Source organism: Choloepus didactylus, chromosome 13 (assembly GCF_015220235.1).
Source record: "Choloepus didactylus isolate mChoDid1 chromosome 13, mChoDid1.pri, whole genome shotgun sequence".
Taxonomy (NCBI): domain Eukaryota; kingdom Metazoa; phylum Chordata; class Mammalia; order Pilosa; family Megalonychidae; genus Choloepus; species Choloepus didactylus.
In genome coordinates, this window is record NC_051319.1 from 59,757,941 (window position 1) to 59,775,575 (window position 17,635).

The window sequence follows — 17,635 nt, forward strand, 5'->3', positions numbered from 1 at the left end:
CGGGGAAAGCGGCAATGAGGAGTTAATAAGAAATGAGTGTCGGGTTTCTGTTAGGGGTGAAGGGAAATTTCTAGTACTGGATGGTGAGAAGGTGATAGCATTGCAACATTGTGAATCTGATTAATCCCACTAAATGGAATGTTTGGGAGGGGTTGGAATGGGAAGATTTGTGCTGTAGATATGTTTCCACAATTGAAAAAAAAGACAGTCTAAATAGATAATGACAATTAAATGCCATAGATGATCCTGGATGAGATCTGAGAAAAGGCTCAAAAGGACACAATTGGGACATAAGGAAAAAAATGAAATATAGAACGTAAGCTTTATATCAATGTTAAATTTGTTGAACTTTTTAACTACACTTAATGTGACTACATAAATGAATATTCTTGTTCATAGGAAATGTATATATGAATTATATTATTTGTTCAAGGATGTGTGCAACTTGCTCTCATATGTTCAGAAGACAGAGCAATAGAGGATGGCTGATAGGGAGGGAGGGAAATAAAGAAATGATAAAGTGACAAAATATTAAAGTTAGTAGACCGGGGTATCAGTGGAGGGGGGTTGGGGTATGCTGGAGTTCTGTGTATGGGGTTTGTATTATTTTTGCAACTGTTCCTGTAAGTTTGAATTTATTTCAAAAAAAAAAAAAAAAAAAAACTGTGGGCCTGAGCTGGGAGCCCCCTGCCCCCATGGCAGCCCAAACCACCAAACCTTGCTGTGATAGAGAGCAACACATTCTGAACAAGGGGATACACCTCAGTCCATCTCCACCAGGGGTTTTAATTAACAAACATCGACTGCTCAATACAAGCTACAAATCCCCAACAAGCAAAGAGAGACTTTTAGTGATGACTGATCTTAAAGAGCCACAGGACTTCTCTGCCCCGGGAGGGGGAGCCCAGAGGACCAGGTGCTATCTCTGGCCAGCAGGTGAAGCTGGAGGGGCTTGGACTGGCCCTGAAGTGGGGCTGTGTGACCCTTTTTCTGTCAACCTGGGTGGTTCAGTGGAGAAAGCCGCAGCCATTTTCAGTTCACAGTGCTCTGACCCAGCCAAGGGTCGAGAGAGCAGAGTCAGGGAGACAAAGAACATATTTAAATGCTGATAATCACTCCCTAGGGGGGTTATCTTCCCTAAGAGGAAGGAGGTGGTGCCCAGCCCTACTACCAGCCTCCCACTCAGAACCAGACACCAGAGCCTGGGGGAAAATGGTCAAAACAGAAACTAAGCAGGCCACACCTCCTTACACCAGTAAGGCGTGACAGGCTGACAGACAACACCTGCTGGACAGGATAGGAAAAGCACAGTGGCTAGAGGCCTCAGAGACTGTGTCAATCTTCTAAAATACATCCTCAGGAAAACCTAGGCTGAATATTTCCCCCTTCTGATATCTTGTCTGGGAAAACCTAATCGGGGTAACCAAGGAAACGAGATGCCTAGATGACAGAAAACTACAACCTACACTAAGAAAAACAAAGTTATGGTCCAGTCAAAGGAACAAACTTATACTTCAACTGAGATACAGAAATTGAAACAACTAATGCTAAATCAATTCAAAAAGTTTAGGGAAGATATGGCAAGAGAGAGGAAGCATATAATGAAAATACTGAATGAACACAAGGTAGATATTGAAAGTTCGAAAAAACAACTAGCAGAATGGAAATGAAAGGCACAACACAAGAGATGAAAGACACAATGGAGAAATACAACAGCAGATCTCAAAGGCAGAAGAAATACTCAGGAACTGGAGAACAAGACACCTGAAAGCCTACACACAAAAGAACAGATAGGGAAAACAATGGAAAAATATGAGCAATGTCTCCAGGAATTGAATGACAGTGTGAAACACATAATGTATGTGTCATGGGTGTCCCAGAAGGAGAAGAGAAGGGAAAAGGGGCAGAAGCAACAATAGGGGAAATAACCAACAAAAATTTCCCATCTCTTACGAAAGATATAAAATTACAGATCCAAGAAGCGCAGCATACCCCCAAACAGAGTAGATCTGAATATGCCTATGCCAGGACACTTAATAATCAGATTATCAAATGTCAAAGACAAAGAGAGAATCCTGAAAGCACCAAGGGAAAAGCGATCCATCACATACAAAGGAACCTTGATAAGACTATGTGAAGTTTTCTCAGTAGAAACGATGGAGGCAAGAAGAAAGTGGTGTGATATATTTAAGATACTGAAGGAGAAAAACCACCAACCAAGAATCGTGTATCAGGCAACACTGTCCTTCAAATATGAGGGAGAGTTTAAAATATTTTCTGACAAACAATGAGAGAGTTTGTGAACAAGATATCTGCTCTACAGGAAATACTAAAGGGAGCATCACAGATAGGAAAAGACAGGAGTGAGAGGTTTGGAACACAGCTTTGGGTGATGGTAGCACAATGTAAGTACACTGAACAAAGATGACTGTGAGTATGGTTGACAAAGGAAGGTTAGGAACATGTAGAACACCAGAAGTAAAGAGGAAAGATAAAGACTGGGACTGTATAACTCAGTGAGACCTAGAGTGCTCAACAATTGTGATAAAATGTACAAATATATTTTTATATGAGGGAGAACAAAATGAATGTCAACCTTGCAAGGTATTAAAAATAGGGTGGTATTGGGGAAAAGAAATACAATCAATGCAAACTAGAGACTATAGTTCACAGAAACATTGTACTATGCTTCATTCAATGTAACAAAGGCAATATACCAAAGCTAAATGCCTATAAGAGGGAGACATAAGGGAGTGGTATGGGACTCTCGGCATTGGTGATGTTGTCTGATTCTTTTATTGTTGACTTTAGTTTGATTCTATCTTTCCTTTGTTGCTTTTTAACTGTCACTTTTTCTTCCTTTTCTTTTTCTTTTGTCTCTTTAACTCCTTTGACTCTTCCTCCTTCTCTGTGGAAGAAATGTAGATGTCCTTATATAGACAGTGGTGATGGTGGTGAATACATAAATACATGATTATACAAGCAACCATCAATTGTTTAGTTAGGATGGAATGTGAGTGAACAAAACCAACTTAAAAAAAAAACAGGTTGATGAAGAAACCTTGAGGGCACTATATTGAGTGAAATAAGTCTGGCACATGAGGACAAATACCGTATAGTCTCACTGATATGAACCAGTTATAATATGTAAACTGAGAGACATGAAATAAAAGTTACCAGGATATAGAACAAGGCTAAAGAATGGGGAGTCATTGCTTATTATGAGCAGAATGTTCAACTTGGTTGGACCTAAGTGTTTGGAAGTGGACAGAGGTGATGGTAGCACGTTATTGTGAGAATAACTAACAGTGCTGAATGGTGTGTGAACGTGGTGGAAAGGGGAAGCTTAGAGTCAAGTATGTCACCAGAAGGAAAGTCGGTGGTTAAAATATGGGAATGTATAAAACAGTGAATCTTGTGGTGGACAGTGTCCATGATCAACTGTACAAATATTAGAAATCTCTTTCATGAACTAGAACAAATGTATGACACTATAACTAGAAATTAAAAATAGAGGGGTATATAGGGAAAACATATACCTATTGCAAACTATGGACTACAGTTAATAGCACTTTAACATTCTTTCATCAACAGTAACACATGTACTATAGCAATACTATGAGTCAGTAATGGAGCGGGGGGACTAGGGGATTGGGAGGATTTGAGCTTTCTGTTCTGTTTTCTTTCTTTTCCGGAGTAATGAAATTGTTCTAAAAATTGAAAAAAAAAGTTGTAGTGATGGATGCACAGCTGTAGGATGGTACCATGGGCAAATAATTGTGCACTTTGGATGACTGTATGATATGTAAACAATCTCAATAAAATTGAATTTAAAAAAAAATAAAGTTTCAGTAGCTGAGAGATTTCAAATAGAGTCAAGAGGCCATTCTGAAGGTTATTCTTATGCATTATAAAGATATCCCTTTAGCTTTTAGTGTATTAGCTACACTACACAAAAATACAATTCAATGTTACAATGAACTATTTATATTCTCCCATTTGTGTTTATCCTCATAATCCTATTTATATATATACTTTGACAATTTTTGTATATTTAAAAAAGTGACAATGTACATAAGGGATACCAAATATCATTTATTTTGCTTTAGGAACATTAGAGTTACTCATCAAACTAATAATGTAAAATTGTAATATTACCAATGAATTTATTAAGTAATTCTAAATAAATTTATTATACATTATAAGTACATTTATTTCTATTACAGAAATAAAAATACTGTAATAATTTTTCAAAAACAACAAACAAATATACACACACATACACACACTCTTTTCATTGATATTTTTGTGGTTATCTATTTTGCCCAAGTCTTTCATGTGCTAATTAAAATAATATATAAAAAGGAAAATTTAAAGACGCTGAAAATAGATAAACTGATCTACAGACTAAAAAGTTGTAAAAGGTACTACGAAAGTCAGAATTTGCTGAGATTTTAACTTTAGAGTATGTAATAGGCTGAAGCTGTAGAGGGGATTGAAAAGAGTGACCGGGAGTAGGTAATACGATGAACGGGACTGCCGGGACATAGGTGAGAGGGGAGTTTTAAGACATTTTTTAGTGTTTCATGTAATGTTCTTCCCTCCTCACATCACTATCAGAGAATCTGATACAGACTTAAATCACTTAAAATTTTTATCAAAGTAATATGTGCATATATATTAAATTTAATAGTACCAAAAGATTTGTGGTCATAACTGTTCCCTGATACACTCCTCAGTACCATTTCCCAGAGGCAATCACTTGAACTCTTTTAAGCTACCTTTCTAGTAGTCATCTCCATATTTCTATATAATATAGGTATTTCTCAATTTATCAGTTTTAGATACTGTGCTGATTTGAATCTATTATGTCCCCCACAAAAGCCATGTTCTTCAATGCAGTCTTGTGGGGGTGGACTTATTAGTCTTTTGATTAGGGTAGGACCCTTTGACCAAATCACTTCCATGGAAGTGTAACCTCATCCATCCAATGATCAGTTCAAGTCCTTTAAGAGAGCTCACAGGAAAAAGGAGCTCAGAGAAGCTGAGAGAGATATTTTGGAGGGAAGTTAAGATATATAATCCAGAGTTTGCCCCCAGAAGAAGCTAGAAGCCCAGAGACATTTTGGAGGAAGCCATTTTGAAACCAGAACTTGGGAGCAAAGCACCAGCAGATGCCAGCCACATTCTTCCCAGCTGACAGCGGTGTTCCAGACACCATCTGCCTTTCTTCAGTGAAAGTATCGTCTTGTTGATGCCTTAGTTTGGACACTTTTATAGCCTTAGAATGGTAACTTTGTAGCCTAATAAATCCCCTTTATAAAAGCCAATCCATTTCTGGTATGTTGCATAATGGCAGCTTTAGCAAACCGGAACAGATAATATACATAAATACCAATTATCATCATCATCGTAATAGCTAACATTAATATGCACAATTCTAAGTATTTTACTTAAATTGATCCATTTACTTTTCACAATAAACCAGCAAAGAAGGGTACTTTTTATCATCTCCATTTTACTGATAACGAAACTGAAGCATTGAGAGGTTAATTAACTTGCCTAAGGTTGCAGAATTTACCGATTTATAAAAGATTTGGACTCAAGCAATCTGGCTCTAGAGCCTTTCCTCTTAACGACTGTATATTATAACTCCACCTCTCATAATAAATGAGAATTTAGCTTTCTTACACCACTCCTCACCCTTTAATATGTTTAATCAATAAACAGTGTTTACATTATTTTGGCTACATGTACATTATTAACAAAGGCCAAGGAGTTTAACATGAGAACATTTTCTTTCTTGTAAACCTTTTTTGTCTTTCACAAAACTGTTCTGTTTTCATCCTTAAGTAATTTTCTACATATATATACCTACCTATCATATCATCTCCATACATCTACTTCACCAAGTATTCTTTTCCCAAAATCTCCTCTTAAAGCCTATCCAAATATTTTTTAATCACATTTTATGAGGAAGTCATCAAACTGGCATATTCTTTTCATTGAAAACAGTATGCTGATATTAAGCAGAAGCAATCAAGTATTACTGAGTTAGGTGAAGGCTGAAAATTTCCTTAGATGATAAGGAAAAATAGTATGAATGTACATGTATATGTATAAAATACATTCATAACCCACAAATTATAGATGGGTCATCTAATCGAAAACATTAAAAATGCCACAAATCAATGAAAACAACTACATTTAGAAAGCTATCTAATGTCTGAAACTACATAATAATGAAAAGGTACCTTATAACTGTAATCTGCAAAAGGAAAACACCATTCATCTTCAAATTTCAAAATTTAGCCAAAAATGCTGCAGCAAGCAAGCTACTGTTTTATGTAAATTTGAGTTGCACAATGTGTAAGTCTGAACGCAATAAAATAATGTTTGTGACCAAACTGTCAGAATTCTGGCAAAGGCATGCTGTCATTAACACAGAAAAAAAATTGCCAAGCAAATGGAATTTTTAATAACATATGAAAGAATAAGTATTTCATAATTTGGGAAAGATAAAGACATTAATTTCTTTACATATTTGCTAAAGTCTTCAAGTGCTATGAGCTTTGGAAATTTTTTTTTAATTATTCCTTCTTCAAGAAACTGATTTGATCTATTATGTCCTGAGTTCCTATCCCAAATGAGTTTTATTAGTATAAACTTCAGTTTATACTAATTCTATTTTGTAACTTGAACTGACTAGTTTTGTATAAACTAAAATTTGTGCTTAGCTATGACTCTTTCCCTCCCTTCTTTGTTACTGCAGTAAACAAGAGTTGAAAATACACATACACACTAGATACTTATAATTCTAACAGCTATAGGGAAGCATTAATATAAAAATTATTTGAATATAAAATATATATTATGAAAATATACACATTTGTTCTATTTATCTAAATGAGACCTAAAATTTACTTTATACATTCATTTTATAATATTAAAATGCTGAGAGTTACTTCTAGCTAAGCAAAAGACATCAAGGGATATAACCTACGTAAAACAGAAAACAATGACTTTCTTAGCTCTTTACTCACAAATCCTTGTTTTCTTTTCATGCAAAATTGTTGGAGTTACAATTTCTATAAGATTTGTAAGACAGTTTAAAAAAAATGTTATGTTTCTAAAGCCTAATTCTCTATCACATAATATAAGAAAGAAAGTATTTTTTCCCAAAGAGAAAGCATTTATCAATTTATTTTCAAAATCGCTGAAGACCTGGGAGGGAAGAATATGTTTTTCTGGGTGTTTGCTCTTTCATATTCATATTCTGTTTGGAATTATTTATTTCACACAATCTAACTCACCTCTGCTGGATGCTGAATTATGTACAAGTTGGTAGAGATGTGTAGAGGATGCACTGGTAGAAACGGACACAAACATACTTTCTGAGGCCGGCTAGAGAGCAAAAGAAAAGCGAAACTGTCAATTTTTAAAATACAATGATATGCAATGACCTAAAACTTGAACATAATACAACTTGGTTGTATAAAGAGATTTGCCAAAGCTGGACTCCTTTAAAAATGAAGCATTAAGAATGAATTTCATCAGACTTTAGACATAAAAATTTCAAAAAAGATTAAAGTAAATTCTTTACCATCTATATAGATTAAAGTACCTCAAAAAATCATATCTTACTTACTTTTAGTGGAAGAATACTTATGAGTCACCCAGGTCCTCTTTATTCATGAAGTAACATCTGTTACTAACTGGCACTCTAAATCAAAACAGATCTCATGTCAAAGAGAAACCTGCCAACTTTTCCAAATCATCTGAAGTTGAAAAGAAAAATAGGATGATAAAATATCCTATATTCACCTACCACAGGAGAATCAAACTTGGCTAATCAAACTTGGCCATCATCAATGCAGAGAACTTAACAATTACGTGGAAGAACCCCAAACTGTGACCACGAAATTATATTTGGCTAAAATTATATCCACAGAGTATCTTGCCTCATCCAATTATATTTTCCCTTTTGTAGCTGCTTACTCTGCTTTATTGTTTTAGTTATTTTTTTGGTTCTTTACTGTTGTCTAGGTAATACTTAGAACAAAATTAGGTTGGAATAAGTACTCTAGCCTAGGACATTCCCTTCTTTAGGGATAACCAATTACCTGCTTCTTATTTCTCCTTTCAGAGGTATTGTATAAATAGACGTAGGTATTAAGCCCCATATTTGGCATGCGTTTTTATAACATGAAATTCATCAGGCAGCCAGACACAGTATATCATGGGAGTAAATTTTCACAACAGATCCCTACAGGCAATGTCACATGCCATTACAGTGATATATAAGTGAATGTTACATTAAAGGAAATTTACTTTAGTATACTTCTTACCACAAAGTGACCACTGTCAACTCTTTCCTGAATTTAACTTATTTGGAGTTGGAGCCTGAAGTTAGAAATGCTTATATTAATAAAATATCAAGTGTGGATAAATTGGTTTGAATATCTATTACATCTACCACCTCACTCTGCAAAGAAGTGCCCAAACTACACTCCTGTTGAGGAAATGATCAAGATGATACCTTAGGTAGAAGGAAAAATGCACTGTACATGACCCCACCACTTCTCCTCCAACAGATCTAGAGAATATTAACCCAAGGAAAACTAATATACTCACTTTCCAGTGACCTCTATGATTCCATGTGATAGTTCAGCCCCACCCTGGATTCTCTCAAAAGAATGTGAGCAGATTGATAGGGATGTAGAGAATCTTTCAGTGGTCCCAGGATCAAGTAAACACAAGACAGGAGTAGTGATTGATAGAATTGGGCACACTGACAAAAAAAAAAATAGATTCAGGGCTCCTATGAGAAAGGATTCCTCATTCTGTAGAAGGATGAGCAGGATGACATAAATTCAAATTCTAAAAAAATTTAGGTTCTGATTTTTTATATGACTGAAATATAAAATTCAGCACATGACTGAAATACTTAGGTGTCAATAAAATTATTTTAAAAGATGACGACTGCAGATCAAAGCCTTTTAAAAAGTTCAAATCTAACTGGATAGCAACTTAAATATCAATAAATTGTTTGATTCTAAGAATATGAAGGAATGAATAAAAACATCAAATGTTCTATGTAAAAAACACTAGCATATTAAGAGAGCCAAAGAACTGCAAAGTCCAACCAAGTAAACAGCTAGTGGAAGCTGCAGATTTCTATGGGTAACAGAACTAGGTAAAATAAATGCTGAGATGAACTTTTTTAGCTCATTACACATATAGTGACTATAAAACACCTTAGTATGACAAGAGAATGAGAAGAACTGCTCATGATACTGACAACCCTTGGTTTCACATATAATCAAAATCTGTGTTTAGAAATAGTCTCGGTTACCTGGAATGGTAATCCTCATAGTGGAAGCACATTTTTGAACTTTAGGAAAATTTAGAACTAAGAAGTTTGGAAGGTTCCACTTTTGGGATGACAGTGTGGTGAGTTCCCCAGATCCACTCCCCAGCAAAAGAAGCAAAGCCAATGAAAACTACATAAAAAATAAAGTCTCTGGAAATTTTCCTAATGGAATATACAAGTGAATAAATAAATATATATTCAAGAAAATCTACTAAAACTTAGTAAGAACAGTGCCAGTCTATGGCGTGTAAGCCAAAACGTGCTCCCTACTAAACTGTCCCCTGCCCCTCCTCCCCCCAGCTCAGCTAGATGCAAGCTCCACCCTAGGCAGGTGTGGCCAAAAGGATAGAGCTCCTTCTACCTTCATCTTTTAACCAAAGCATACTGTGTCTAACCAGGAGTGGCAGGCCACCAGCATTTCTCATCCCCTCCAACTCCAAACTAAAGAGACTAAATTCCTGATGAGTATGGCGAAGAAATTAAAGGCTCTCTTCCTCTACTAAACCCCTACCCATAGGAGAGAGGTTTTATCACAAGAGCAGCACACTGAGAATGCTGGGGCCTCAATCATGCTTGCCCCAGCTCACTTGTAGGACAGAGTAGTTAATAATGGTATTAACTACTTACTAAAATTTAAATACATTATCCAAAAGTTAACATCAAACCTATTTTTTACTGTAGCAAATCTTACTCATTATATCTTTACACGAACTCAAAACTCACATTTAAATGCAAAAAAAAAAACTCAGATTTAGTGCCAAAAAAAGAAAAACACTAACCAAAAACAATGATGAACAGGCAGATAAAAAGATAAAAGAATGAATTTTCTCAACTGCTTTCTCAATGAAAGGAATATAGTCATGTAACACAACAACTTTATCCTTATAAGGAATGTTATTTGTTTAAATAAAAGTATCCTAGATTCCTTGGCTATTTCTAGAAATCAAAAAAAGCTATGAGCTTTATCATTGGCACCTGTTTTATTTCCCTAGCTGCTAAAACAGATACCATAAAATGGGTTGGCTTAAACAACAGGAATTTATTGGTTCACAAGTTTTCAGATTAGGAAAAGTACAAAACTGAAGCATCAACAAGGTGATACTTTCTCTTCAAAGACTGTAGCATTCAATCCTTGGTCCTTGGATTTTCTGCTACAAGGCAAAGCACATGGTGGCAACTTCTCCTTGTCTTCCAGGTTCCACTGACTTCCAGCTTCTGGCTGCTCTCCATGGCTTCTCTTTTTGTGTTCTATTTCCCTTACTTATATGGACTTCAGCCTTATAGGATTAAGACTCACCCTCACTCAGTTTGGGTATAACGTAACTAATAAAATCTTCAAAGGTCCTATTTACAAATGGTTCAAACCCACAGGATCAGGGGTTGAGAAATGAATATGCCTCTGGTGGGGGGCATAAGGAAGGCATGTTGAAAGCCGAGACAGGCCAAAAGCTAGGCCTCTTGAGCCAAACAGCCAAGTTGTAAATGCACAGGAAAAGTTCTTGAAAGAAATTAGAAGTGCTACTCCAATGAACACAAGAATGGTTAAGAAAGCAAAACAGCCTTACTGCTGATAGGGAAAAAGATTTAGTGGCCTGGATAGAAGATCAAACCAGCCACAACATTTCTTTAAGCCAAAGCCTAATCCAGAGCAAGACTCTAATTCTCTTCAATTCTATGAAGGATGAGAAAGATAAGGAAGTTGTAGAAGAAAAGTTGGAAGCTAGTAGACGTTGGTTCATGAGGTTTAAGGAAAGAAGCTATCTCTATAACATAAAAGTACAAGGTGAAGCAGCAAGTGCTGATGCAGAAGCAGCAACAAGTTACTCAGAAGATCTAGCTAAGATAAGTGATGAAGGTGGCTACTCTAAACAGATTTTCAATGTAGATGAAACAGCCTTCTATTGGAAGAAGATGCCATCTAGGACTTTCACAGAGAGCAGTCAATGCCTGGCTTCAAAGCTTCAAAGCACAGGCTGACTCTCCTGTTAGGAACTAATGCAGCTGGTGACTTTAAGTTGAAACCAATGCTCATTTACCATTCTGAAAATCCTAAAGCCGACTCTGCTTGTGCTCTATATATGGAACAACAAAGTCTGGATGACAGCACATCTGTTTACAACATGGTTTACCAAGAGGAACCATTTTCTGTTCCATATAACAAGTGTCAATAAATTTAAAAGGATTAAAGTCATGTTCTTCTTGTCAGCCACGGACCACCTGTACTCAGGGAAAAGGGGAATATGAGTGGGAAGGAACAAGCAAGGGGTTTCTGAGATGCTGGCAGTATTCTATTTCCTGGAGAAGGTGGTGGCTACACAGATGTCCACTTTTGAATTTACAGTTTTGTATATATTTGTCGCATGTACTTTTCTGTATGTGGTTTATAGTCTATAATGTCCAAATTTTTGTTTTTAATTCTCTAGATTCATCCAGACAGAACCACAATCACAGAGTTAATATGAGTGGAAAAAAAAAAAAATAGGAATCATTGGAGCCCACCATTCAGAGCAAACTTTCTGAAGACAGAAAAACAGCATTAGGTTCCTTAAGTTTTTAATCAACAGTAATACTTTTGAGAAAGAAATCTCGGGTTAAAAGTTTGGAAAACTGACCTTAATTCTAAAACTAAGAAAAGTAAAAATAAAAACAAGAACAGTAAATAGCTAAGAGTCTGATGTCAATTGGAATCTCCACTTCCATGGCCTCTCTCCCCAAATTCATACCCACAGTTAAACTAAGTAACTGTCTACTTCTCCAAATTCTGGTCGCATTATGAAATTTAATCCAAAAAAATCAAGCCAGAGGGATCTATTACACCAAGGTTTTGAGAAAGCTTTTCCCCCAAGGAAATTAAACTTTATAATAGAACTTATTTAATAAGATGCAGGACAACCCCAAATTCAGTTTTCATGTCACGTGGCTGAGTTTTTTTACTACTCAGCAGCCTTTATCAAAGCAGGCACTAGAAGAATAAATACTGTTTTTGCTAAAACTCAGTGCAGGTAAAACTAGCATTTTGTTTATAAGAGATAGAAGGGTCAGATCTTAACCTCTCTGGTAGCCAGCCTCCAAGGTGGTCTCCAATGATCTTAGCCTCCTGATATTCAAACCTTTGTATAATCTCCTGCCACAATAATGTACCAAGTTTGGTTTGTGTGACTAAAATACAGCATACAGCAAAAATGATAGTATGTCATTGCCAATATCAGGTTATAGAAGACCCCAAACATACCCCTTTCTCCATTATTCGCTCTGAGTAAAGCTATATCTTGACCAGCCCTATAGTGAGGCAGACGTGACAAAAAACTGAAGATGCTTGTAAGGATCAAATGAGTGAATTTGAAGCAAACTTAGTCCAGTCACAATCAAGTTTTCATGGTAAGGAGCACCAGTCAATAGCTTAATGGAAACCTCATGAAGACCCTGAGCCAAAACCATCCAGTTAAGCCAGGATTCCTGACCCTCAGAACCTATGTGAATAATAAATGTTTGTTGTTTTAAGCCGCTAAATTTTGGGATTTTTATTACACAACAGCAGATAACTAATACAACATCCAAACAACCAAAATAAGGTTTTTAAAAAATTCTTAAACAGGAAATGGCAGCAATAAAATTTGAAGGCCCCTCTGCCTGTTTCACTCTTTTCAATCCTCTGATCTGACCAGAAAAATAATGTTAGCTCCAGGATATTTAAGGCCAAGACTTAAATAAAAGGGAAATGATCAATTTCTACAGTCTCACATGTCCAAATAACCAATCTATAATTGGGAGGGGCAATCTACAATACAATCCAGAATACTGTCTATATGTTAGGGATATAAGTAAAGTTTAATTCAAACTTACCACTTGCACACCATTCAGTTCACATGTCTAACACGGAACATGGTAACTATCTCCTAACTGCATATCCCTGACTCTAGTCTCAACCCACCCCCTCCATAGCACCAGAGATATCATTCCCAAAAAGCAAACCTGCTTAAAAATTCTTCACTGGCACACCAGTGCAAGGTATTAATAAGAGGGTGATATATAGACAACCTGTATTTTATGCATGATTTTTCTGTAAATGCACAACTTCTCTAATAAAAATTAAGTAATCAATTAATTTAAAAACTCATCACTGGCTTTTTTATAGCATGCAGAATAAAGTTAAAATACCTATGGATAGCAAACAAATTCCTCCATAATAAGACCCTTGGCTTTCTCTCTAACTTATTCCATACCATTTCATCTTCTCCTTATACCCTTCACTGCAAACATACAAACTAATGTTTGTATGTTATTTCACACTTCCATACTTCATATATACATGCACTGTCCAATATGGTAGCCCCTAGTCACATGTCCCTACTGAGCCCTCAAAATGTGACTAGTCCAAACTAAGATGTACTCTAAGTGTAAAATACACACTGAATTTCAAAGACTTAGCCCCCCTCCCCCAAAAAAAGAATGCCAAATATCTCATTGTTGGTTATATAGATTACATGCTGAAAATGACAATACTTTGGTATATACTGAGTTAAATAAATTATTAAAACTAATTTCACCTGTTTCCTTTCGCATTTTTAATGTGCTCTAAAAAATGTTTAATTACATAGGTGGTCATATTTACAGTTTGCGTACGTTCTTATAGGACAGTATTGACATCTACTGTTCCAATCTCATATGAAAGGTCTTCATCCTGAGATGCATATAAACTTCCACTCCTCCTTTAAGAATCAGTTCAAAAAAAGAATCAGTTCAAGCATTTGTGAAGCCTTCCCCAATTCTTCCAAGCAACCCAAGAAGTTCCTTTAGACTACTAATGTCACTTTTATATCTCTTCATCACAACAATTATTAAAATGTATTTTAACTATCCAGTCTATTTCACATCTTATTTATTTCCAGACTTGCCACATAATAGACAATGGACAAACATTTCTGAATATATATTGCTTTTGAGTCTCTGTGGTAATAGTAGCTTTATGGAAATAAATCTGTTAAAGTAGTAAAAAGACAGCAAAAGAAGCTGGAAAACATGAGAGAATAGTCAAACTATCCTAAACACACATAGCTAAATTCAAATCATATGGGGAACAGGTCAAGTAATAAATAAGATAAATCCTAAAACTTACTTATGCAAACATTTTCTATAAGACTTTCATTCAAAGAATTAATTTGCTCTACATATGAAATGGGAAGGAAGAAGAAACTTTCAGGTAAACAACAACACTACCAACAACAAAAAACTAAAAATAGTGTAATAATTCACTATGCCCCAACCATGGTCTAGTCTGTATTTTTCAGGTTTTTCCAGGCACTAACCCATCTTCTGGAAGCCACATGACCATTTCGATTAATGGGAAACAACTCTCAGGTACTACTCATTTATAATAGTCCTAAGGCCCTGTCCCCTTGAATTAAATACCCTAATAATATTGGTTCCCAAAATACTTAACAATTAGAGGTGAAAAGAAGAGCAAAAGTTTACAAATATCAATTATAATGTATTATATAATGTACTACATATTATAAACACTGTTATTATTAAGCATACTATAGCTAATTTTATTGATAGACATGTGCTTAGACCCTATGCAAGACACTTCACAATCATTTATTCAATCATTTATTCAGATTCTTTTTTCAAGAACAGATTTACAATGCTTTATAATAAGGCAGTATCATTAAAACTGATCAGGAAAAAAGAAAAAAGTGGGAAACAGAATGGAGGCAAGAGCTTTAAAAAAATATGTAACATAACGACTCATTTACTACAGGTAAGTATAAATTTGGCTCTAAGTTTTCCAATAACGAATCTGAAAAGGCAAAGGCCTGATCAATTTTATAACTCAAAATTCCAGAAGATAAAAATCATAAATCACTCACGAGAAACATAACTATTCCTAGTAAAAAGAACACATGTCTCTCCCAGGGGGGTTTTGTAAAGGGGACACCATGTAATGTAATGACAAACAAAATCCTCCACAATTTTAAATTAATGAACTTAGCTGCATCCAGCCTGACTATGCTGAGAGCATAAAACCAAAAGTCAATTTGACAAAAGTAGTATTTTGAATGGCAATAAACTGTGGATAGATAACTAGATTTCCACTGATCTGAAATGTACTAGAGAGTGACAAAAGCAGGCAGACTAGAAGAGGCTTTACACATTAAAAAATGGACTACCATTACATGAGTGTTGGGAATTGAAATATGTCCCACATAGAGACATGTTCAAGTCTTAAGCTGTGTTCCTGTGGATGTAAACATATTTGTAAATAGGACATTTGAAGATATTATTATTAATTTAAAGATGTGGATTCATTCGTGAATAGTATCTTTGAATACCCTACATAGATGAGGCCAAACTGAATCACGGAAGACCTTAATCCACAAGACCGGAGTACTAATAAGGCAAAGGAAATTCAAACACAATTAGTCAGAAGAAGCCAGCAGCTCAGTAGAAGCCAGAAGACAGAGGAAATCAGAGCAAAAGGCACAAGGAGAGAGAGATCATCATGTGACATAAATTGCCAGAACATCACACACTGGTAGAAAGAAGTCCTGTCAATACCTTTGAGTTTGGACTTCTAGCCTCCAAAACCATGAGATAATTTATGTTAAGTCAAGCTATTGTGTGATATTTGTCATAGCAGAACTGGAAAACTAAGACAGTGACATTCCTATTTTTACAAGCTTTACCCTGAGGGCAAGTGCCAGTTGATATCACCCTAATTTGGGGATTAAAAACCCAGTCTTACTGTCTTTGAGAAATAGAAGAGAGTACTGGACAACTATAATACCCAGAATGTCCAGGGGAGAATCCCAGAAAGAAGAAAGTCAATAAGGAGGAAGTCTCATTTTGTGTATAAATTTTATCCAAATCCTGGCTGTTCTATGCACATGCAGGTAGACTCCAAGCAGCATGGCTAAAGCTAAAAGAACAAAGTAGAGATTTCAGAAAGCATCCACGACAAAGGAAACTTTGCATGGAGTTTCAGTCCAACCAAGTTAATTTCTCAAACAAAAAAATTAATTCTTTTAAATGAATATGAATAAATCTAGAGTTTCTAAAATGTATCATTCAAAATGTCCACCACATAAGACAAAACTACGGTTACAAAGAAACAGTAAAATGTGAACAATATTCAAATAATAAAAAGCAACCGACCCCAAATGACACAGATGGTGGATTTAACAGACAAGAATTTTAAGGCAGTTATTGAAACTATATTCAGTTAAGTTCAGGAAATTATGCTAACAATGGGTAAAACACAGTAAATCTCATAAAAATAATTAAAAAGAACCAAAGGAGGCGGGGCAAGGTGGTGAAGTGGTGAGGTGTGGGTTTTCGTTACTCCTCCCGGGCAGTTGGTAGAAAGCCAGGAACTGCATGGACCAGACACCGCAGAGGAATTTGAGTTTGGTCATACTTCTTACAACACTCAGGAAGACATGGAACAGCTGAGATCAGCAAAATCTGTAAGTTCTCGTGGCCAGGGGGGCCACGCCCCTCCCTGCCAGGCACAATCCCATGGGAGAAGGGGCCACCAGTGCTGGAAATAAGGAGGAAGAACTGCAGTTGCACCACTGATTAACAAAAACTCCAACCACAGACAAACTGAGACCAGATACCGGAAAATCTGGGAGCAGTCAGCTTGGTGGAGAGGAGACAGGGCTAGCAAAAACAGCAAAAAAATTAAAAAATAAAAACAGAGACTTTTTAGAGTTCGGGTGAACATACTATGAAGAAGGGTCACACTCAAAGAGAATCAGACACATATGCAAATCCAGGGGGTGAGGACCCTTGCGTGAAAAGCTGGTTTCTCTGTTTGCTTGATTGTTCCTTAATCGCCCTCAACTCCTTGCCTTTTAACATTTCAATAGCCCCTTAGATCTGCAAAGACTGTAGTCCATACTGGGCCCTTCTTTTTCTTTTTTTCTTTTTTTTTTTTCTAAAACAATTATTCTAAGAAGCCCATTACAGAAAGCCTCAAAGACTCGCAATTGGGTCCCAGACAAGAGCAGAGCTAAGACAGCTCTGAGAGATAAAGCAATAAGTCTAGTGGCAGAGAAAATTCACTAAACACCACAACTGGAGGGTGGCCCAGCTCCAGTGGTAGTTCTCCTTTTGGGAACTCGATCCCAGGGGCTAGAATTCAGAAAGAGCTTCAGTCAGCCATGCCCCCAAAAGATCAGGTCACTAGGAGAACTAAAGGCTCCACACCTCCTTACACTGGTGGGAGAACTGTGGGCTAGCAAGCAACACCTGCTGGAC

At 36.2% G+C, this 17,635-nt stretch overlaps 1 protein-coding gene across 2 annotated transcripts in view; it reads right to left on the reverse strand.

Annotated features, from left to right (window-relative positions):
- Nucleotides 1-17,635, reverse strand: part of DTWD2 (DTW domain containing 2) — a 232,896-nt gene that overhangs the window by 164,520 nt on the left and 50,741 nt on the right. For both annotated transcript variants that reach the window (XR_005211467.1, XM_037802102.1), the window contains exon 2: nucleotides 7,314-7,404. Coding sequence is in view for 1 of the 2 variants with exons in the window: in XM_037802102.1 (XP_037658030.1) it covers nucleotides 7,314-7,404 (91 nt within the window). In the remaining variant the exon portion in view is untranslated. The remainder of the gene's footprint in view (nucleotides 1-7,313; nucleotides 7,405-17,635) is intronic.